Source organism: Psilocybe cubensis, chromosome 2 (genome assembly GCF_017499595.1).
Source record: "Psilocybe cubensis strain MGC-MH-2018 chromosome 2, whole genome shotgun sequence".
In the NCBI taxonomy this organism is placed as follows: domain Eukaryota; kingdom Fungi; phylum Basidiomycota; class Agaricomycetes; order Agaricales; family Agrocybaceae; genus Psilocybe; species Psilocybe cubensis.
In genome coordinates this window covers 3812925-3834764 of record NC_063000.1, presented here as the reverse complement: position 1 = coordinate 3834764, position 21840 = coordinate 3812925, and the positions used below count along the sequence as shown (strand labels likewise).

The 21840-nt window shown below is 45.2% G+C and overlaps 8 protein-coding genes across 8 annotated transcripts; 3 read left to right on the top strand and 5 right to left on the bottom strand.

Moving 5' to 3' along the window:
- Positions 1-464: 464 nt before the first annotated feature.
- JR316_0002740 (Heat shock 70 kDa protein 12A) lies at positions 465-3004 on the top strand (the record flags this gene model as incomplete). Its single annotated transcript, XM_047888527.1, has 14 exons — positions 465-553; positions 610-654; positions 713-868; positions 928-1309; positions 1366-1477; positions 1529-1582; positions 1637-1811; positions 1875-1965; positions 2026-2132; positions 2185-2399; positions 2457-2591; positions 2653-2816; positions 2883-2896; positions 2956-3004. The coding sequence occupies 14 exons, from the start codon at positions 465-467 to the stop codon at positions 3002-3004; spliced, it is 1788 nt and encodes a 595-aa protein (XP_047753450.1).
- A 319-nt stretch (positions 3005-3323) lies between these two features.
- On the bottom strand, positions 3324-4977 carry JR316_0002739 (uncharacterized protein; the record flags this gene model as incomplete). The annotated part of the gene is made up of 2 exons (XM_047888526.1): positions 3324-3868; positions 3921-4977. The coding sequence occupies 2 exons, from the start codon at positions 4975-4977 to the stop codon at positions 3324-3326; spliced, it is 1602 nt and encodes a 533-aa protein (XP_047753449.1).
- A 311-nt stretch (positions 4978-5288) lies between these two features.
- Positions 5289-6613, bottom strand: JR316_0002738 (Mitochondrial substrate carrier family protein G; the record flags this gene model as incomplete). Its single annotated transcript, XM_047888525.1, has 7 exons — positions 5289-5317; positions 5367-5413; positions 5630-5763; positions 5821-5938; positions 6043-6077; positions 6140-6264; positions 6331-6613. 7 exons carry the CDS (start codon positions 6611-6613, stop codon positions 5289-5291), a joined length of 771 nt encoding a protein of 256 aa, XP_047753448.1.
- A 150-nt stretch (positions 6614-6763) lies between these two features.
- Positions 6764-8602, bottom strand: JR316_0002737 (RNA exonuclease 4; the record flags this gene model as incomplete). The annotated part of the gene is made up of 6 exons (XM_047888524.1): positions 6764-6909; positions 7175-7625; positions 7680-7918; positions 7977-8170; positions 8222-8481; positions 8534-8602. The coding sequence occupies 6 exons, from the start codon at positions 8600-8602 to the stop codon at positions 6764-6766; spliced, it is 1359 nt and encodes a 452-aa protein (XP_047753447.1).
- Positions 8603-9686: 1084 nt separating this feature from the next.
- On the top strand, positions 9687-10875 carry JR316_0002736 (uncharacterized protein; the record flags this gene model as incomplete). The annotated part of the gene is made up of 4 exons (XM_047888523.1): positions 9687-10028; positions 10079-10201; positions 10255-10374; positions 10423-10875. 4 exons carry the CDS (start codon positions 9687-9689, stop codon positions 10873-10875), a joined length of 1038 nt encoding a protein of 345 aa, XP_047753446.1.
- Positions 10876-11543: 668 nt separating this feature from the next.
- JR316_0002735 (uncharacterized protein) lies at positions 11544-12598 on the bottom strand (the record flags this gene model as incomplete). Its single annotated transcript, XM_047888522.1, has 2 exons — positions 11544-12055; positions 12112-12598. The coding sequence occupies 2 exons, from the start codon at positions 12596-12598 to the stop codon at positions 11544-11546; spliced, it is 999 nt and encodes a 332-aa protein (XP_047753445.1).
- A 255-nt stretch (positions 12599-12853) lies between these two features.
- Positions 12854-15441, top strand: JR316_0002734 (Heat shock 70 kDa protein 12B; the record flags this gene model as incomplete). The annotated part of the gene is made up of 13 exons (XM_047888521.1): positions 12854-12948; positions 13018-13062; positions 13147-13299; positions 13365-13743; positions 13838-13940; positions 13993-14046; positions 14110-14284; positions 14343-14433; positions 14491-14597; positions 14652-14856; positions 14914-15058; positions 15115-15293; positions 15394-15441. The coding sequence occupies 13 exons, from the start codon at positions 12854-12856 to the stop codon at positions 15439-15441; spliced, it is 1779 nt and encodes a 592-aa protein (XP_047753444.1).
- A 545-nt stretch (positions 15442-15986) lies between these two features.
- Positions 15987-18255, bottom strand: JR316_0002733 (Repressor ROX1; the record flags this gene model as incomplete). The annotated part of the gene is made up of 4 exons (XM_047888520.1): positions 15987-16529; positions 16587-17752; positions 17805-18152; positions 18204-18255. 4 exons carry the CDS (start codon positions 18253-18255, stop codon positions 15987-15989), a joined length of 2109 nt encoding a protein of 702 aa, XP_047753443.1.
- Between the last annotated feature and the right edge of the window lie 3585 nt (positions 18256-21840).

Here is a 21840-nt window from a genome sequence, read left to right as displayed (position 1 = left end):
TGATACTTCCGTCACGCGGCGACCTACATCCACACTTTTTGACCACGATCCTTTGTCAGTCAGCAACAAATTTGCTAGACTTCCCGCATCCTTGCGGGACTTAGTTACTTTATACTAGGCTGAACAAGGATGCTCGGCAAAACTCACTTGGACGCAACTCGGATAGGAATTTTTTGCATGGCCGAAGTAGTAAGTACGAAACCTTGACGAAACGTTGCCAAAATTTTGCTAACCCTTTTATCAAAGTCGGTTTTCAAAAAACCCTAATCATTGTCTCCACAAAATTCGAATACTAATGACGAATGCGAATGTTTGCAGTAGATTATCTCTGTCAAGAAGCCGCATTTTGCTTTCCATGCTCAGTACGCATGTCCTTCGCGTGGTGTGCATCACCAATGGCGTATAAGTGCTTTTGGGCAGTAAGATGCCTCTTCTTTCAGTCCTTGAGTCGCCCTCTTACCATCATGTCACTCAGACAACCTTACAGTGGCTCGCAGCGAAAACTGGTCCTTGCCTTCGACGTTGGGACCACTTTCAGCGGTATATCATACAGGTCCGTTTATCGTTACTCCCCGTTAGAACATCGTATCTAAAACTCGTGTTACACAGCATCCTTGACCCGGGAGAAGTTCCTGAAATTCGCGGGGTAACAAGGTATTTATTAAATTCATTTATACAACATAAGGCACTGATGCTCGATTGTTATACTTAGATATCCAGCTCAAGAGCACGTTGGCGGCGATTCAAAGATACCAACCGTCATCCAATATGATAAACAAGGTCGCGTTCAAGCTGTCGGTGCCGAGGCACTGCAAGAAACAGTTGAAGAAATCGCTGAGGAGGAAGAATGGCCACCAAGGACGGAATGGTAGAGTTTTTGAACAAACGAATTGTATCTACTTCGCTAAGGCATTTTTATCCGTCTAGGTTCAAGCTCCATCTTCGGCCAAAGACCAAATCAGCATCCCACGTCACCCAGACGATTCCCCCGTTGCCAGAAGGGAAGACAGCGACAGAAGTATTCGCCGATTTCCTACGCTATCTATACCAATGCGCGCGCACGTATATCGAAGAGACCCACGCCAACGGTGTGGATTTGTGGCGAAACTTGGAATCCCGTACAGACTTCGTTCTAACTCATCCGAATGGGTGGGAGGGTGCTCAGCAGAGCCTCATGCGCAGAGCAGCAGTCCTGGCAGGCCTTATTCCCGACAGTCCCGCTGGACAACGACGGCTTTCTTTCGTCACTGAAGGAGAAGCCAGTCTTCATTTCTGTATCTCAAGTGGATTAACTACGGAGGCTATCAAGGTTAGAATCATTTATTGCTTAAAAGCATGACTGGCTGACTTCTCTCTTTTCTATAGCAAGGAAAGGGTATTCTGATCGTTGACGCCGGAGGAGGTACAATTGATATCAGTGCCTACAAGCAAGCGTCTCAGGACATCAAGTCATTTGAAGAAATGGCTGCCCCTCAATGTATTCCTATCTCTAGGTCCTTTTCCCTTTTTCTGACCAGCTGGTTTCTAGGTCATTTTCAGGGGTCAATTTTCGTGACCAATAATGCAAAAAGCTATCTCGAAAGTTGGTATCTAAATATCACTCTTAATAGATTCCAAAACTAAACCCATGATACAGAGTTTTTGAAAGGCTCTCGCTTCGTCAACGATATTCCGTACATTACCAAGGTCTTCGACAAGACGACGAAGCTGAGATTCCGAAACGCCGAAGACGCGCAATTCATCAAATTTGGGGGCATTAGGGACAAAGATCCTGCGCTCAACATACGTTCAGGACAATTGAAACTCCTTGGGTGAGAAAGCATATCCCTTTCATCCTTACCGCTGGTTAATTTTTCTTGCTCTTACGTCGACAGGACAGATGTTGCCGCGTTTTTCGAACCATCTGTTGAATGCATTGCAAATTCTATCGAACAACAACGCGCTGCGTCAAAGACTGCAATCGCGGTTTGTCATGTTTACGTTCTACGGCTTACCTTTGACTAAACTACATGCTTTCCCCTATAGTCAGTCTTCCTCGTTGGCGGTTTCGCGGCAAGCGATTGGCTATTCAACAACCTCAAAGACAGATTCTCTGCATATGGATTGGATATCAGTCGCCCGGATAGCCACGTGTATGTGCTCAGTGCAGCATTTTTTTTCATTATCACTAACTGTCTCCCACAGAAACAAGGCCGTGGCCGATGGTGCCATATCTTTCTACCTCGATCATTTTGTTGGCGCACGAGTCTCCAAGCACGCTTACGGTACCAACTATGCGGCCGTTTTCCAGCCGAATAACCCAGAACACATTGCCCGGATGTCTCAAAAATTTGTTGCGTCTGATGGTCGTGTGCTCATTTCCGGTGCTTTCGATGTTATCTTACCAAAGGCATGTCCACGTTATTGCAGCGTCGAGATGCATTCTGACTAATGTATGATTTAAAAGAACACGAAAGTTTCGGAGGTTCAAGAATTCAGACAATCCTATTGCCTAATGTCACGAAATCGAACAGATTTACAAAGCGTCTCCTCAAGTATACGTTGCTATCGCGGCGAAAATACCAACCCCCGGTGGTTAGACGTCGACAGAAGTAAGCACTAATATGATTGGCCTTTGACCATTGCTAAATTATCATACAACCATTTCTACAGAAATGTATTCTACGCTCTGTGTTGTGACGGCAGATACGTCTCAGGTACCAGTGCCTCTTTGTTACTCCATCAACAGTAACTCGATGTACTATCGCATCGAAATCGATATCATATTATCCTTTGGAATGACCGAATTGAAGGCACAGATTGCATGGAACGAAAATGTGAGTATTTTTGGTCTGCTATGGCCACATTACTGACCAACCAATCTCCCTGTAATGATAATCCAGGGTGTTGAGAAAAGGTGATTTTATGCGTATATGCGGTTGCGCAACAAATTGACTCATTTTATTCTGTTCTTAGGAGCCCCGCTGAAATCGTTTACGAACCAGACGAACTAACGCATAACTGAGGCCTGACGAACAAAATTCTCCTTGATTTATGGTACTGGATACCCCTGGATTGAATTCGCAATATCGTCATGCCCCATTACTACGTATGCATTCGCATTCATTTGTAGTATTTGTGATCTCCATAAACATTTAAATTATGCTCAGTTTTTCCATGGTGACGAGTCAATATTTTCAAGCTAAATATAATCCTACTAGTTCAGGAATAATTTAAAAGAATCATACAGATAGCAAGTCAATTGCTAAAACTAATGACTAATAAATAAACCTGAGTCGCTCAAGTGCCTGCTACACAGAAAATAAATAAAGTTTCTGAATTTACTACTTGCCACCTTGAGCCTGTGGGTGATCTTCCTCTACAGTTCCGATAGCGTCCAAAACCGAGGACAAAACGACCTTCGGCTTAACTAGAACATCGATGTGGTCTTTCGGTTGTCCATTGCGTGAAAGCTTCATAGTAGACTTCCGGAGGCCTAGTCCCACTGTGCAAAGCACCTTCTTTTCTCCAACATCCGCCACAGTTTTGTTTTGCTTATGGGGATCACCCTGTGGCTCGGCATAAACGTCCTCCATCGCCGCAGAAAGATGACATCCAGAGGCGTTAATGAACACCTCCATGTCGGTCGTTGTGATTCCTTCCATAACCGCAGTTTTAAGCTGAATTTGGAGCTTCTCCAGCAGCGTATGCAACATCTTCTTCAATGTCGAAAACTGTGGGTTCTTTTCAATGCTCCGAATGGATAGTCCACAGACACATAACAGGCCAATAATCATGTTCAAGGCAGGTTCCACTCGGGAGTAATCACGCGCCACGCGCATTTTCGAGTTCGTGATTGCCCTCCATCTTCCCGCTACCGCTGGAGCCTCTACGATGGGTTAGAAATTACAGAGAGAATGAAAGGACCGAATTTATCGTACCGCTCGCTTTTATTTTCCTATACAATTGATCCAAAGATTCCCCAAAGGGGTCGTAACGAAACGTACGTATTTCCATTACACATTCAAAAGAAAGTAATGCCTGAATGGCCAGTTGCAATGGCAAAGGCTCCGCCCGTACTTCGACGAATTTGGTTGAGATATGGGAGGATAGCTCACGACCTAACCGACGCTCAGCAGATTCCAAGGGGGCCCGATATCGGTGAATGTTGTCGCTTCGCTCTTCTGGGGTCGCGATCGACGTGCTAGTTTCAACCAACTCCGCTGTGAAAGCTGCGATTTGAAATATTTCAGCGTTCATGGTTTCAACCATGCTCATGATTTCAGCGCCCGAGTATGTGTCGGCAGAGGTCATGAAAGTCTGTGTTCCTTTAAACTCGGCGGTTCGCTCCTCCAAAAGTTTTCCCAGGTTATGACTCTTCTCCTCAGCGGTGTTCAACTTTTCATGAAAGATGCGTAGTTCTCCTTCCTGCTTTCGGTTTTTCGCTTCGAGTTCGGCCACACGTCTTTGAGCATCTTTGAGTTGAACAGTAAGCGTGTCCTCGGCGGCCTTGCATTGGTCCAAATTACTCTGTTTCTCCTTCTCGAGTGTCATGATCCTCTTCTCTGAGCTTGTAATCTTGAGATTTGCATCGATGAGTTCCTTCTGAGAAAACAGAAGTTGCTCCCTAAGAGCTTCGATGTCTCGTGCTAGCTCCTTGGCCGACTCCTGCGCCGCAGTTTTCCGCTTTTTTACATGATCTTTGATGTAGGATGGTGAACTTAGGACTGAGGAAGGTCGGCTTGTCACCCTTTCCTCGGCGACAGCTTTACGTGATAGCTTGTGCTTGCTGCTCCTCCCACTCTCGTCTATCGCCCGTTTCCCTGTCAATGTCACGGAACTCGAGTTATCGACGCCCTGCGTATCTCCTCTCCTCGCAATTGAAGATTTGGAAGTTTTGTCGTGCTTGGAATGATGCTTAGATGTTGTCGCAGTTTCCACAGCCTTGATTGAATGCTCGTCGTCGCTCGAACCGAATGGTACAGTGATGTATTCCATGGCTCCTTTGTAGAAAGAGTATATTCTAGAGGTCATGGTCGTGCTCGGGGAACGGAAGCTGGAAAATGCTTGCGATAGTGGTACCTAGAAATTGCCACATCCATGCTCGCCCAACGTGGTTGACACATGGCTGTGATCTGTTTCCAATGAAAATGAAAAACACGATTGGTCACCCTTCAAACCACCTCCTCTTGTATGCATTTGGTCGTCGCCGAATCCAATCGCTAGTTTGAAAGATTTGCTTTTACAAGCGGAAATTTGGATGCCCATTAAATAGAAATACAAGGATTAAAAATAGGGTATAGATATTTTTAAACCCCGGTGACCCTTTCTAAATAGTCTATATGGTTTTATAAGTACACTGGAAAATCCATAAAATTTTAACTTACCCCTCGTCAGTTCGAAAGCTGCGAAGGTGCTCCCGGCAGCAGGTATACTGAGCGAAAATTAAACAACGTCAACAACATTACGATGACCAAAGAGAATTACGAACCTTCTCAGGACTGTAAAAATGACGGTATGGCTCAGTAAAGAGCAAACCACTGAATCTAAAACTGAACTCACGAGACGGAGAGAGACCGCGGAATAAGCCAGTTCTTTTTTAATCATTTTAGTTGTAAATTAGAAGGCATATGCCCATGAGATCGCTTACGCTCCGGATTCCAGTATTATTGTCTTTATTTCATGAGCGATGTATTGCACTGGTGTACCGGATGGAGGAGTCGCACGAAGCTGGATGCGAGACTTGACGACGTCCAAGGGGTAACATGCGAGCCAGTAGGCGATCTGTGTCGATGTTATAACTTCAAATGATCTATGATTTCATTTTTTAAAAAAGCGTACCCCTCCGGTGGATCCACTAGCTAGGAGAGCCCAAACAGGTACATCAGACCCGTATTTCTGCCCGAACTGTCGTTTTGAGAATTCGAAGGCTATTGTTGGCATAGCACCGTCATCAACGCTCAATTGTTAAGGTCATGAAGATAAACTACCTGTGTAAAATCTACAAAACCAACTCGTTGAGACAAAAACGGACGGTTAAGACGAATTGCATTTTCAACCTACCCAGCATACGCGGGTATTTCTCGTGCAACAGTCACCTATGAGTCAAAAAACGGATATTCAGAATGTGATATGCTCCCAAAGACGGACATCCACGCACCCAATATCCTCGCATGATACCCTTTTTGAATCCCCAATCTCTCCACATCTCACTTACAACAGCCGAAAGTCGCTTGTCGGTGGCAGCTCCATACTGGCCTTGCATCCGCACCTTGAACATCTCGACTGCATTCTTTTAGCATGTAGGCATATGATAACATCCCAACTAATGGGGAATTAAAGCAAACTCACCTGGACTTGCAAGAATGGCATTTGCCGCACCGGCCATAGCACCAGCTGCTACTATTTCTTTGAGAGACAGTTGGGGGAAGGGCGATATGATTCGTTTCGAGATTCCGTAGGAAGCGAATAGCAATGAGTTGACGCCTGCGATTCCGAGCAAGGGGCTGGCCATTCCTGAAGAATCCGATAGGACATCAGTCTCAGGAAACAGAAATTGGAACACTGGTCGTATCGCACCTTTGTACAGAGCAAAGAATCCTTCGTTGCGCAGCGTTTGCTTCAGGATGTCCATGGGCCCTTTCTGTGTCGCCAAGAAGAAACGAATCGTGTTGATCCTCAGCGATATGAACCCGAGACCCCATCCGCTATCGTCCTACTCACAAACATATCCTCTATTGGCATGAGTGTTAGACTCTTCCGTGTCAAGAGAGATATGGAGAACTCAACTGGGTGCAATCTGAGCCCGAGTCTTGATTGTATCCAGAGGCTGCCCGACTAAGACCTGCGCTGCACCTCCAACACTTCCCGCGATAAGTTCATTGATAGTGGCTTGTGAGCTTTGTTTCATATCCGAGACTTCAACAAAAACTTGATGAGTATAGGTGTGTTTTGCGTGGTGAGAGAATGCGAAGAGACGACAAGTGAACAATATGGTTCATGGTTAGAAATAGCGTAACGTTGACGCGATTCAAGCGACAATATGTCATTCCCACCCTCATCAATTCGAATACTAACAATCACGAAATTCAATGGAAATCAACAGTGAACACTCATAGATACTGGGATGCTCTTCGAAGAATTAAAGGATTGAAACATTGGTAAGATTTCAGCTCGTGATATAAGTACTATCTACTCGATACAATGCTTACAGAACCCTTGGAACCACCAGAAGAAACACCGCCTGGCAATTGCTTCCACCATTCTGTCTTAACAGTCGCTTTATCAATAACGCCACCACCAGCTTTCGTCTTTTCACCCGCGCGACGGATGACTGTTGATAAACCTGAACTAACGCCTTTCCTTCCGCCTCCAGGGTATTCTTTAGGGGTATTCTTCCCTTTCAGTACAGGCTTGACAAGTGCTGGTGAGGGTTTTCTACGTGAATGTGCTTCACTGTCACTCGAGTCGTCGTCGCCGCCGTCGCCGCCCTCTTCTTCATCAGATCCAGACTGTGAGGGCGCTTTTCGCTTCGATGATGCGGCCTTGGAGGCGGCATGCACTCCTACAGGTTGGGGTCGGCTGCCTTTTTCCCATTCCTTTTTGTGTAAACGATAAACAGCCATTGTGGCACGCGCATCCGTGATCTGAAGAGAAACGACGTGAGATTGAATATAAGGGGAAAAGGTAACCGAACTTACACTAGAGTGCTCACCACTCTGAATGGTAAGGCCGACTTCTTGTTTCACAAGATTGCGAAGAGCGACGCGTTTGGTCTTGCAGAGCCCAAATTTGTATGCATAGAATTGGGTATCACGTATTTGGGATCTTGGATGTGACAGTAATAGTGCCTTCAAGTCGTTATGAACGGCATGTGCGATCAATATCCTATCCTTCAACAAATCCGCCACTTTCTTCTGAACCTCCTCGAAAGGTTTTGCTGAGAAGCAAGACATCAGTTCCTTGATCTTCGTACATTAAGCGATGGCATTACCTACCGTGCACCATATCAGACTCTCTTATGCCACTCCACTGTGTTCTATAGTCAACAACTCGCTCTTTCTGGCGAACGAATTCGTCCAAAATAACCGCGCCGTAGAAATTGACCAAGCTCACACGGGCAAGGGAAGACTCGACGCCATCTATACCCACACCCACCATCTCACAATCCAATGCGAGGTATTTTCCTGGTCTTTTCCTATGTCATCAAAGAGGCAGAAGCACAAGTCCGAAAACAACTCACAGTTTCTGACTCTCGGTATACTCAGTGTGGCCAAGTATCATCTGCTGTAATGATGAAGTTGATTCCCCATTTTTGACAGCAGCGCTAGAAGATCCGCTGGCTTCTGGCACTTGTGAAAAGGTCGAAGACTCTCGTTCGTTCGATGTGATATACAATTTCGAAAATTTGTTTTCAGTCGAGGCGCCATCTAGTTTTCGTCGCTTCTTTGATGCACCCTTTTGGACAGAGTGGTATTCCTTCTTTTCGGTTTTTGCTAGTTGCTGAATCACAGAGGTTATGAAGGGGTTTTAACAGTCAAGCCACTAGTAGTACCTTTTGAAGATTCAGCCAATTTGAAGATGGTACGCTTTTCCCCTTTCCCTTAGAGATCGTCGTCGACATTTGTAATGAGTCCAAATGCTAGACTTAGACGATAGACAAAGAATGTTAAGAAATGGGGATGAGGAAGATGAAGAGGTTGAGAGGTTGTCGAAATGCAATCAGAAACGAATGTAAGAAATAAAACCACATTTACATGATTACTATATTAAGCAATTAATTTTAATACTTTGCTAACTGCCAGTGGTCCCTTGCCGAGCACTGCCGAAACGAACATAAATATATTCAGTCATTTCAGTCAGACGACGTCCGACAACGCTCTTGCACGTTTCAGGATTTTTTCAGCTACTTTTCTAAGAGGTACGGTGACTATCAGCTAGCTCTTTTTTTCACTTTTTGAAGTGTTCTTGACCAATTTACTTGCATAGAAAAACTTGAGCCAAACTTTTTGCTCCTTGAACTTATGATCTTGCTGGCAGGTTATCACGACAACCCAAAAGTCACCATTCGACAAACCTGCTTCTACTTCGACCAATACGTTGTCTGGCTGCGCCTTGATAACTCCCAATTTCTCACTGTACATTTTGATGTACCACCATCCTCAATAACAGGTGCACAGCATTCAAGCGCTCAGGGCAGCTTCAAAACAATTCGATTTTTAGTGCTTGGACCATTTCACTGACTCTCCTATTGCTCCCTCTGCTTCTACAGGAAGATCTTATACAGATTCTGGTCACTAGTTGCGAGTTACCATAGCTGCGCGATTACCCTTTTCACGTCGGTCAATCCATTATTATTAATGTCGCAAGTTGAACTTTCAAAGGACCATGATATAATAAATATGGATCGGTGCCACTTGACTATATAATAATTGGGCTTGTGGTAACCACGATTGTTTGCTAACCCAGATCCTTCCTGTGCCATTGATCCAATTTGGATGTGGGCCATTGTTCAACCCCTTTGACACGCTTTGACGACATGGCCTTTATTCGAGCTCCGTTACCTTTATCTGAGAACTTCGCGGATCATTTAAGGGCCTGCATCTCATTATTTCCTTTTTCCAACCAGATTATCACTCTAGTTTCTTCTCCGAACTATCATCCTATATTCCTTCAACTGACCACGATTCTGGTTGTAGAGCTCCGAGATGTCCCATTGCGTAATTCCGACATTAACTTATGAAAGTGCAAGCACTGTCTGCACACCAGCCTATCCTCCACCCATTTATGCATTCTTAGGATTTTTTGACGCGATAGCAGCTTTCTTTGCCGATGCACACAGCTCCGAGTCGTATCAAGCTCTTAGCCGTGAAGAAGAGGAAGAGCTTTTTGGAGAGGTGCTATCTGAAGAAGAAGAGGCCGAAGGAAGTGACCCATTATGTCGTAATGTTTCCCCCTCAACCGTGGCTACATCATCAGAGTTCCAGGATGAGCATGGGGTTCTCAGTAGAGCTATAGCTGTTCCGACTTTATGGGCTCCCGTCGTCGAGGTAAGTCGATCACAACATCCTTTTTCTTCTACTGACCAACACTTTCTCAGACTGCTAGTAGTCAAAATGTTCACCGATCTACTCAAGAAAACTTTATACAGCCGCAGGCTGAATATATATATTCTTCTCATCGGGACCCACGACATCTACCAGACCCAAGTTCTGCCACGCGGGTATGTTGATAAAAATTCCTTTGAATCTGTATATTTAACTATACTGTTTACAGAATTTGTTGAATACACAAATGCCCGTTCTCAGAGGGAAGGCTCCATCGAAGATTCGTGAGCATCCTCAAAAGATTACCCAGCAGGTTTTGGCACCAGAACCCTCCGGTTTAAGCACCATGGTAAGCCACTCAATACACCCCTGGTACCTTCGAAGGAGTAAATTATAGTTTTCACAGCGACAAGAAGCACTTGGCGTTGAACCAGCGAGACAAACATCAGTGCTTAAAAGAAAGGCCGAAGATCCCGAACCTACATCTCGGAAGAAGCAAAATCGAGCCAAACCAACGCGCGGCAAATTTGCTGCTGGAATCGCGGAAAAGATAGACCTCGTCTGGACTCCCCTTCATGTCGATAAAAGAGTGATCCAAAATAGCCCTAGTGACCTAGACACAAGTATCCTCGACAATGCTCCTACATTCAACTCAACATTCCATGAGATTCCAAGGACCATATCCCCCATACCCCAAAGGACTCAGAATCTTTCTACCAACCGACCTGCGATTTCTGGAACAGCATACCAGTGGCTGGGGCCCGATTATGAAGAGGAGGCCAGAGGCCGGTCTTTTTGTGGCAATCCCCGAGCTCAACTAACAGAGCTCGAAATAATGGGAATCTGGTAGAACAATTGTTTTCTTGCTCAGGTAGCGGGAACAGGGCAGGAGTTTTCTTAGTAGCCGCAAGGGAGAAGCGAATCCAACCCATTATTTCATCTTGTATTTAGCATCACTGGGTCTTTTGTTTTTTGCGTATCATACACATGGACCTACATGGACTATTCGACATTGTCTCTCTACTAACGACATACAGTCAATTTTAGTGTCTGCCCTTGCTTAATTTATAGAAATTGAATGAATTTATACTGAATTGTGTAATGTGCTCTGAGTCCGAGTCAAACTTATGATTAACCCGCTCAACTGGAGACACCGCTTTTTCCAAATTTGATTTTCTATCCATTTTCATTTACTCGGAGATTTAAACGTGAGACTATGTACAAACATTAAAAATTACAATACATACATTTAAAAATAAAATTGGTACATTTACGTAAGGTATTTGGTTCGGCCCTCGGGGTTAAACGTTAAAGCTTAAAGTTCAATCCATCACTCCCTCATTTTCCATTTCTTCCTCTTTTCTCTCTCTTTTTCTATTCAACGTTTTACACAATCACACCTGCCACTGTCATTTTTCGAGTATCAAAATTTCTCTTAATCAAATTGCGGCGTTTCCTTTGATATAGATCAAGATTCAGTGAAGTGCATATTATTTGCTTCAAAAGCACTTGTGGCTACTAAGACTGATCCAAATGTGCATCGAAGTCCCGATCAGCAGGTTTCTTAAAGCTATCAAGTAATTGGACCAAGGCAACTTCAGGCCTTTTCAGTAACTCCGTAACCAGATGAAACTCCCCCAATTCCTTCATTTTTGCCGTGGTTTTTCGTATCCCAAGGCCCACTGTGCAAAGAACTTGTTGGACATTCGAACTCGACCGTGTCTCCAAACTGAATACGTCAACCATTGTGCTTGGGTCGTATGGAGTGTCGCATTCCACCATTGATACTTCCATGTCACTCGATGTGACACCAGTATGAATGATGCTTCTCAGCTCCTGCAATGATCTTTCCGTGTCGACTGTGCGCTTTCGAATGTTTTCCCGTATGAAGAGAATCTGCGGGTTCAGGCTTGAGAGGCCACAAACACAAAGTAAGCTCATTATTTCGTCTACAATGGCTCCGGATGGAATCGCTGGGGGGGAGGCACGAAAGGCAATCGATCTCCACTGTGACGAGACTGACTGGGGTTCTGTCTCGATGAAAAGTATGCCATCAACACTTTCTACTCATAACACTACCACTGACCTCGTACCCGTATGAATTTGTACAGCTCTGTTGTCCCATTGTTTTCGGGGAAATTTCCTGGCAACCCAACAACCTTCATAGCCCATTTCAGCAGAACACTTCGCAGTGCAAGCTGCATCGGTATGGTATCCTCGGGTACAACTGGTAGCCTGTGCATGATGGCCTCATCGACCTGGCAAACTGAAGAGTAAAGTAGTTCGCCAACTGCCGTTCTTGAAACGCTCCGACATCGATCGATGTATCCTTCTTGGACAAATGTTTCTTCCAGATCCATCTTTGGATTTTGCTCGAAAATGTCGACAATAGCCATGGACATGTTGAAAATCCGAGTATTAACATCCTCTATCTTCCTTATGACCAAGGATTCGGGAACATCGTCTGGCTTCTTGAGGAAAGCTTGAGATTCTTTCAGTTCCTGTGTTCGTTGATCTAACAACGTTTGCAGTTGAGAATATCGTCGTTCCAGGTTCAAGAGTCTTTCCGCCATTGCTCTGTTGGTGGACTCTAACTCTTTGATCCTACATTCAGAACCCTTTCCCTCCTCTTCTTCACCTGGAGCACGCCCTATAGTTCTGAGTGCCGAGTGCACATTTCGGATATGATGAATGTTCTCGCTCTGGGGGCGGAAAACCCGATTGATCATGTACAATGGAACACTCATTGAACATTGGCCGCTACGAACAACCTATATAAGACGCTATCGATAAGCTTATACATCTGTGGCCCCTTTCATTAATTGATCATGGCATTACCTCCTCGTATGACGTACAATGGACTTTCGCGCAAGCTCGTCCTAGCCATTGATATTGGGACAACATTTAGTGGGGTGTCTTATAGGTCAGTAATTGTGATTGGTTCAACCTGTTGCCAACGCTGTAACTCAATAAATTCTTGGACAATTTACAGCATCCTTGATCCTGGTCAGATACCCGAGATACGAGGGGTAAATAGGTAAGACTTATGATCAATCGCTTTAGCATCTTTTGGGGCGGGTATACTCTGGATATCAACATGTGTTTATTTCCTCTCCATTAGATACCCCGGTCAAGAAAGTGTCGGCGGTGATCTCAAGATCCCAACAATTTTGTGGTACGATCAGGAAGGGGTTGTCAAAGCAGCGGGTGCAGAGGCTACCCGGGAAGGCATCGCAATCCAAGTTGAGGAGGAACAATGGGTCAAATGCGAATGGTGTTGTATCTCGGTCGTCTTCCTTTGGTAGAAAAGGGATTTTCTCATATATCATGTCCCTGCAGGTTCAAGGTTTATTTTCGTCCAGGAGAAACTGTATCGCCTGAGGATCAAAAGGTGCCTCCGCTCCCGTCAGGAAAGACATTGTTGGATGTGTTTGCCGACTTTCTTCGATACATCGTGGAATGTGCAAAAACCTACATCATAGAGACACACGCTAATGGCAAGACCTTATGGGATAGCTTTACAACCGACATCGACTATGTTTTGACTCATCCCAATGGGTATGAGGGACCTCAACAGAAAATCATGCGCCAGGCTGCAATACTTGCTGGACTCGTCCCCGATTTAGATACAGCTGAGATCCGCGTCCAACTCCTCACGGAAGGGGAAGCGAGCCTGCACTACTGCATCCAAAGCGGGCTGACATCTGACGCTTTAAAGGTGCGTATATATCCTATTCCATACATACGCCTTTTTAAACCTTTTCTTTCGACGTAAACCTTTATTGACATTTGATTTTACTGCTGATGATCAGGACGATAATGGTGTCATGATTGTGGACGCCGGCGGAGGAACAATTGACATTAGCTCCTACACCCGGAATGAAGACACATTTGAGGAAATCGCGGTCCCACAATGTCTGTGATACTGTACTCTCTCGATCTCGTTACTGACCTATTTCTTCGGCAGGCATTTACAATGGTTCAGTGTTTGTCACCAATCGTGCACGTAGTTACTTCCAAGGTGACTGTCTCGATGATCCGCAATTAAATTTGCTACTCAATGAAACTGATTTGCCATATGTAGACCTTCTGGCTGGCTCACGGTTCAGCGACGACGTCGGGGTTATCACTGAGAAATTTGACAAGAAAACAAAATTAGGATTCAGGAACGATGAAGATGATTGCTGGATCCAATTCGCAGCGGTCAAAGAAAAAGATGCTGAGTTAGGTATACGTTCGGGCCAGCTCAAGGTATCTGGGTAAGTTACGCTTCATGTACTATGAACTATTAGTTGAAGCATTGCCGTTGAATTACAGACAAGATGTTGCATCGTTCTTTGAACCTTCAATCTCGGACATTGTTGTCGCAATTAATGATCAAATTTTCTCCTCCCAAACTACCATCGCAGTAAGGCAACGGTCCGGACGTATCTTTAACTTTGGCAGGTACTGATGCTCGTTCTAGGCTGTTTTCTTAGTGGGGGGTTTTGCTGCAAGCGATTGGCTGTTTTCTCAGGTCAAGGAACGATTGGACATAATGGGAATTGAGGCAACTCGGCCAGACAGTCATCTGTACGTGAAATCAAGCTACTGTTCGGCCCCGTTCTGCCTAATGATAAAGCACAGGAATAAGGCTGTTGCACATGGTGCTGTATCTTACTATCTTGACCATCGCGTTACTACAAGAGTGGCGAAGTATACGTATGGCATACCCTGTGGGATTCCTTATGATGAAGAGAATGAAGAGCATATTCAGCGGTCTTCCATGAAATATCAATCTGCCTCTGGGGCTTGGTATATTCCTGGAGGATTTGATGTCATCTTGCCTCGGGTGAGCCAAACTGCTATTTCAGCAGCGGAATTTTTGTAGAAACATTATTCATGACAGGGTACGCAAGTCTCCGAAAGTAGGGAATTTCGGAGAGCGTTCGGAAGAAGCAGAAAAGATCTCAATTCACTTCGAACTATGTCTACTTCCTTGATGTGTTATCACGGAAACATCGATACTCCTAAATGGGTTGACACTGAACCTGGTACGTTTGAGTACATTTTCTGAGAGTTCAGATTAATTAAGAATTATCATTCTTAGGAATGTTTACTTCCATGTGTTCGATCAAAGCTGACCTGGACGATCTCGCTAAAACACTCAAACCTCGAACTGTAACAAATAAAGATGGACGGGAGGACGTATACTACGCAATTAACTTTGACATAGCACTGTTATTTGGACTCACTGAATTCAAAGCTAGTGTGATATGGCAGGAAAACGTGAGTTAGTTCTGCACTTTCAGTGATTGAAGTCTGACAGACTAATGGCCTTTTAATAACCACTTTAAATTTCAACAGAATGAAGAAAAAAGGCATGTAGACTGTGTTCTATGCCATCTCGGACGTAGCAAATCTAATCTTTATGTAGAATCAATAGCGCAGAAATCGACTTCAACATTGGGTCGAGTACAACCACCACATAGTAGTCTAAATCTATGAATAACCAAGGTTCAATGCATATGCATGCGTAATTGGAAAAAAGGCCAAAAAAACTGTTTTGAAGATGAAATTTGTATGTTAATTCACATCGATTATTAATTAGCAATCGATAATATGTGAATGCGAATAAGGAAGGGTAATGAAGATATGTAGAAGTTTATAGTACAGTGTAGTTGTAATGAGAAAAATGGGAAAGTGTAGCGAAAAGTAAAATATACAGTGATGAAATACACAATGTGTTCGCACGATATAAATAGACTGTACGATGAAGAGTATGTAAGGTGAATGCTAGAATGGTAGTACACAGGTGATTTGATACAAATGCGAAGAAAACAAATGAATGGATAAGCAGACGAAGGAGAGACGAACAGAAGAAGAGCGAAACAAAAATACGGATAGACAGACCCACACGTACGCCTGGCAAACATAAGCACGTCCGATAGAGTTTATCGTTTTTATAGATAGATTTGAGACTTAGGCTGCGCCACCTTGAGCACGACGAAGTTCGCCGATGAAGTCTAATTGTCGAGGAGGAGGCTCAACGGAAAGGTGAAGGTCGCTCGCCGTTCTATATTCAATACGGTCCCAATCGTCTGGGTCAATTGCCAGCTGAGGACGATGGAGATCAGGGCGGCCAGTGACCATGCTAAGGGAAGATTCGCCTGAGTACCAGGATCGGGACGGATGATTGGTTTCGGGATCTGTTAACCAAGGTTTCATGTCCATATTGTTATTCCTGAACTCGCCGGCCCAGCCTGTAAGTGTAGAGAAAGAAGATGACGGAACAGTAGTAGGTGACTGCGGGGATATAGGGCTATGATAATAGTTGCTATTAGATAGCGATGGAAGTGACAGTGTTGGAATAGAATTGGATGATGCAGAAGATGGATCGACACAGTCATCTTTGTATGGGTCTTCGATGAGAGCAACTAGACCTTGCCGATTTGTGTCAGGGTTTAAATGTCTCCATTCCACTTGTTGGCTTTCATCTGGCACGCGCTCATATTGTCCGAGCCGCTAAATTAAATATACGTCGGTGTTACTATGAAGAAAAAAATGGGAGACACGACATACCTCCAAATATCCTCGATCGAACTGGTTTGTTCCCTGAGATGCATCATATCCCATCCCATCGTCGTTGAGCCTCGCAGAGACAGTCTGCGGTTGGCAGTGTACGCGATTAGAGAAACTGAGCTGAGAGCTATCTGAAGATGACCGTTGGGGCCACCACGAATCTGGGCCACGCAATTCCTCAATTCGTCGCTGATTCTCTGCTTCCTGCCAAGTGAGTTGTTGTGGATGGGACATTTCAACAGAAGAATTTGGTTGTAATGGTATCGAGATCGTGTCGCGCCGAGAATGATTGTGAGTCCTTGGGGTCAGCTCTTGGGACATGGGAGATCTGAAGGAACGCCATTGGACATTCGGACTAGGCTCCGCTGACGATGGCGAGTTACCTGCCGAGGAGACATTCGACTGTCCGGGGGAATATTGGTCCTGCAAGGGCACATCGGCCAATGGGGCAGACAGCGCACGCTTGAACATGTGTGTTAAAGGTACGCTGGAAAGGACACCGTTCCCTGCAGCATCGGTAGTCAAGGTTTTACTCGGCAAGGGCTCTAGAGTAGATTGGGCACCGGTGTCGGATTCAGGTGTCCAGGGGTTTGGGGTGAAGGATGGAATCTCAGGAGAGTTGCTGGGGGAATGTTTGGTGGAGACCTGAACTCCGGTCGTTGTTGAACTTGACTTCTTGCGCGAAGGCCCTGCAGTAGAACCCTGGCTAGCTCGGCCTTTTGGCTTGACTACCCGCGGATTCGCCTTGGGGATCTTATGGTCTCCTTCCCATTCCTTCACAGCAACTTCGAGCTCTTGGCCCCTGATACCCTCTGCGACAAATCCCGCAATCTTTGCGCACCGAGTCTCTTCCATGGAAAGCATACGTGAAGACTTTGCCTTCGCCCTGCCCTTCTCCTTCCCTTTTCCCTTGGTATCTGCCAACGCAACACCGTCGTCATCATCGACTTCAGGAGAGGCCGAAGTTTTGCCCGCACGACTACGGACACTCCGTCGCCGTGACGTTACCGAGCTGGTACCATCTTGAATTTTGAGTTTAGCAAGGGCGTTCGCACCAGGCCTGAAACGCCAGTCGGGATAATGGGCACGATGCTCAGCCTGAGCGATAACAGCTTTAGCTTCCCATTTCTCTCGTTCTTCAGGAGACAGTTGTTTCCAACACAGGCCTATCACATTGGGGTCTTAGTGAACATATCAGACTAATGATAAACACCGCACCAATAATTTTAGAAAGTCTGCTATGGTTGCCTTCGACCTTTCCTGGCACGTTCTGCTCCTTGATAAACGCGCAGCGGAAGAGAATGAACGCGTTAGGAGGTCGTGGGATATATGAAGGATCACGTCGTTTCCCGTGAGGACGGGGTTGGGACATGGACATCGAGAATGATGACGTCGATTCGTCTGGGGTTATAGGAGATGCTGGTAGACTAGAAACGAGAGACCTAGAAGGCTGTGGATTGCTGTCCTGTGAGGCGGTGGGCGCCGATGTCGATGTAAAAGAAAGAGGCGTCATTCCAGAGAAAAACGTGTAATTAGGGTTTGAATCATCAACCAGCGGTGGCATGTCTGTGCAACGTGTTGAGCGCGTGAGACGACCAAGAGAAGGGTTATGCTCACCGTCCTCCTCGACATCCTCAATGTCCACTTTCTGGTCCTGATCGAGGGACATCTGAAAACATTTGGGAGAACATGGTAACCAACACGATAGGTTCTGGAATTTCTTCAATACTCACGTATAAAAGGGGAGGACCTAGGGTAAGGGATGATGGGGTTAAAGCGGTTCTGGATGGCTGCGTGTGCCAGCAGGACCTTTTCCTTTATGCCTCCTGACCTATTTCCCACCACCAATTCTCAGAAACTGTGGGCTGCTTCGAATATGTCCTTACTTTCGGACGAATAACAACATATCCGACGTCGACAGCCCAGAGACAATAAGGAATCCTGAGAAGGGAATCGCATCGTAGCAGCTCCTTGGGGGTGATTACCACGCTGTTATCCGGCTGAAGGACCCTTATCTCGGGCACCACCTGCTATCCTCGGAGCTGAATCGTAGATTCCAGTCCCAGTAGCTTGGCCATCAGCTTCCATCTCTCTCTGTTGAGTTGAACTTTCAGGTTGCGAGATACACTTTCAGTGAGTTGTTGCTCTTCAGCCGAGTCTAATGAGTCACTGATCCGTCGCGGCCAATACCATTGTCAATAATGAGATCACCTGCAACCTGCCAGGCCAGAAGCTGAGGCACACGACTGAAAATAAACCAAAAATGCTCCTTTTATTTCATACGCCAAACGTTTGAGATGCAATTGAGATGGTATGGCCTGAGCGGTGGGTCAGTCTTTCATTTTATATCTCCTTATGCTTGTCCTCTCTCACTGAAAGCGGTCTTTTTAATCTCAACACTTCTTGTAAATTCAGTAACGAGACAGGTATTAATATAATTCTAATGAAATAACAGGATTAGCAAACGAAACAACATACAGGCGAACTTCGGAAATACCCCCGAGCCTAGCCCAAGCTTAAAGTCCATGTTTTTCAGTACAGGCCCAACTTCTGACTGTGTTGATCATCTTGAATTGGAAGAGCAATGGTCTCTATGCAGCTCGCTCAATATTCTCCAGGACATGCAGAATCCACGTCCTTGCTTGGTTTGCAATTTGTTGAGGGAATGTTTTCAAGTTGACAACGTAAAGAATAGACTGAAACGAAATACTACCGCCGGGGGGATATCATTGAGTGGGGTGTCTATCAGTGGATGCATTCTCTGTGTAAAAAATGATGATAGCTATGATAGGCCGGGGCTCCGATAATATAACTGCGATGAGTGTTTTGTTGATTTTTGACATCGATGAATTGACAACAGAGATTGAGAGTTATCAACGGCATTAAAATATCTAGTTGGATGGCCATAAATTTACTCATTCAAGTCGTTAAATTTATAGATACTCACTAACGATGGACTACGCTAGGCACGGCACAGAGCCTGTGAGCAAGTTTCTCATTGCGCCTACAACCCTCGACCAGGATTTCCAGCCACATATGAATCTCATCCCCATTTTCTGGAAAGGTGAACCCGAGTTCCCCCGAGACATGTTTTTAATATCTTCTTAAAATACGAATAGACCTATCAAACATTTATAACAGAGTTGGTCTTCGACTTGCGACCTTCTTTCTACATTCGTCACTTAGCTTCAAGCAGGACAGATGAAAGTCGATATATATAGGCCAGACGTGACCACATTGCACAGTCTAAATGAAAACAGATCATGAACATGATTCTTTCATGATATAGGGGACTGAAATTGCTCCTTCCTTACTTTTAATTCCACGTTAAATGTCCGGTTCCACGGTCAAAGCGAGGTAATGCCGGGCGGCTCTGAACCTAGGTTGAATGTAGTACCGCCACTTGTGCACAGGATGAAGGTGGAAAGGACGAAAGTGGGAGGAACTGCGCTTGTGGGAGCATATGTTCCAGTGACAGCTATATGTATACCACTGTGCTCAAGTGCATATATGAATGGTATCTTTATCCCGTCTGTGACACCCAGGTCTCCAGAATCACGGGAGAAGAAGACCATGTCGTTTTTGTTGTCGGCAGGACCGTCTTTCTCGCAGTTCAAAGCCTGCCGGAGTGCAGGAAGAAAAAACTTGCCATCAGATTTGAACTTCTCTTGCCGCAGTCCACACGCTTCCATCCGTAATGGCTCCCAATTCAGCGATGAGTAGCCAAGGTGTAAAGGTTAGAACATGAACCCGACTCAGTACAACCCCGTTTCGACGGGTAGTACCGTTCGGTTGGATATCGATACTATAGAAACCACTGTGGCGCCATGGTCTGGTTCCAGAAAAAAAGTGAATCCATCTGATGGGATGAATCCGGAGTCCTTCAGGTAAGATTCAGGCAATATTTGCTTATGAGGACACCACAAGTAAGCGCGGTACCACAATCAAATGAGACGAGAACGCGGGTGTGCACCTGAGGCCTGATGATTGGTAATAATTGTGATGGGTGATGATCGATGAATACACTTCACCGTTTGTGTGCCTGCAAGTAAGATAATCCCTCTATGATCGACCAGGGTACATACAAATGGAGGATTTATAAGATAAGAACGCGAAGCCTAGGGAATCTTGGCTCGGAGGCAAGATGAGTTTTGGCGAAGAAGAGAAGGCCTAGAGTACTCAGAGCCAGCAATCACTTCAGTGACAATAACGACGCTAGACTTGAATTTATTATAAGAGTCGAAACTTATCGACCCCGTTATCAAGAACGTCGGAACGGATCAACAAAACGCAAGCAGAGTGTGCCAGAATGCGAGTCCGCGGTAGTCTATAACTACTTGCTTGATTGAAAACTGGATTAGTGCCGGCGAATGGCGATAAAGGGCATGGAGGGAGATTTCAAGTCTTGAGTCACGCTAGTGTCGACGAACTTGTCCTTTAGTTTAGACAGCAAGGCTCGGAAAGATTGATGCGAGACGCAAACAACGAGGAAAATGGACTAGTGAAAAAAAACAGTATAACGTACCATACAAGGTATGAGGCGAACATATATATAGAGGTCTACAACTTGCCTATGGTACTTCTTGGACCATTTTTATGTCCCTGGTTATTGAAGAGAATGTAAACGAATGTGTGTAATTGGAGAATGTAGGACTTAACGAGATCCACTGGCCAGAATACCGAAATACGCGCCACATTCTTGCTAGTAATATGATATTTCTCCCTTGACTGAGCACACTCCATACAAGCTATAGTCCATGGACGTTCGGATGGTGATCATGAACACTCAAACTTGCTCATCAAAACCAACAGCGATTTTGGAACACAGCCCCCAAGTCCCCTAATTGGTGACGGTCAGAATTTTACAAAGCAACACGCAGCCACTCACACGCCAGAAAACAGCCCATAAGATTACGGTCAAAAACTTATCTCCCACATAATCGACGTTATCGAAAAAAATCGCGACTAAGCACCCCAAGTTCTTGGACCAAGGCGGCCACCTACTAGGGTATACATTCAGCATAATACATCACTAGCAACGGTTAGATTTGAGAGAAAGCTCCAGGATTTTGGAAGCAGTAAGAGAGTTAGTTCGGAGAGCCTTGAATGGATGTGCAAGGATCAAGGATGCCAGTTGACGTTGAAGCTGAAAAACTACTAAAAAAACCAAAACAGCACAAAAAAGAGGTTTGTGTGACACTGACAGAAGTGTGACGCCGGAGGGAACAATGTTAACACAGTCACGTGGGCATAG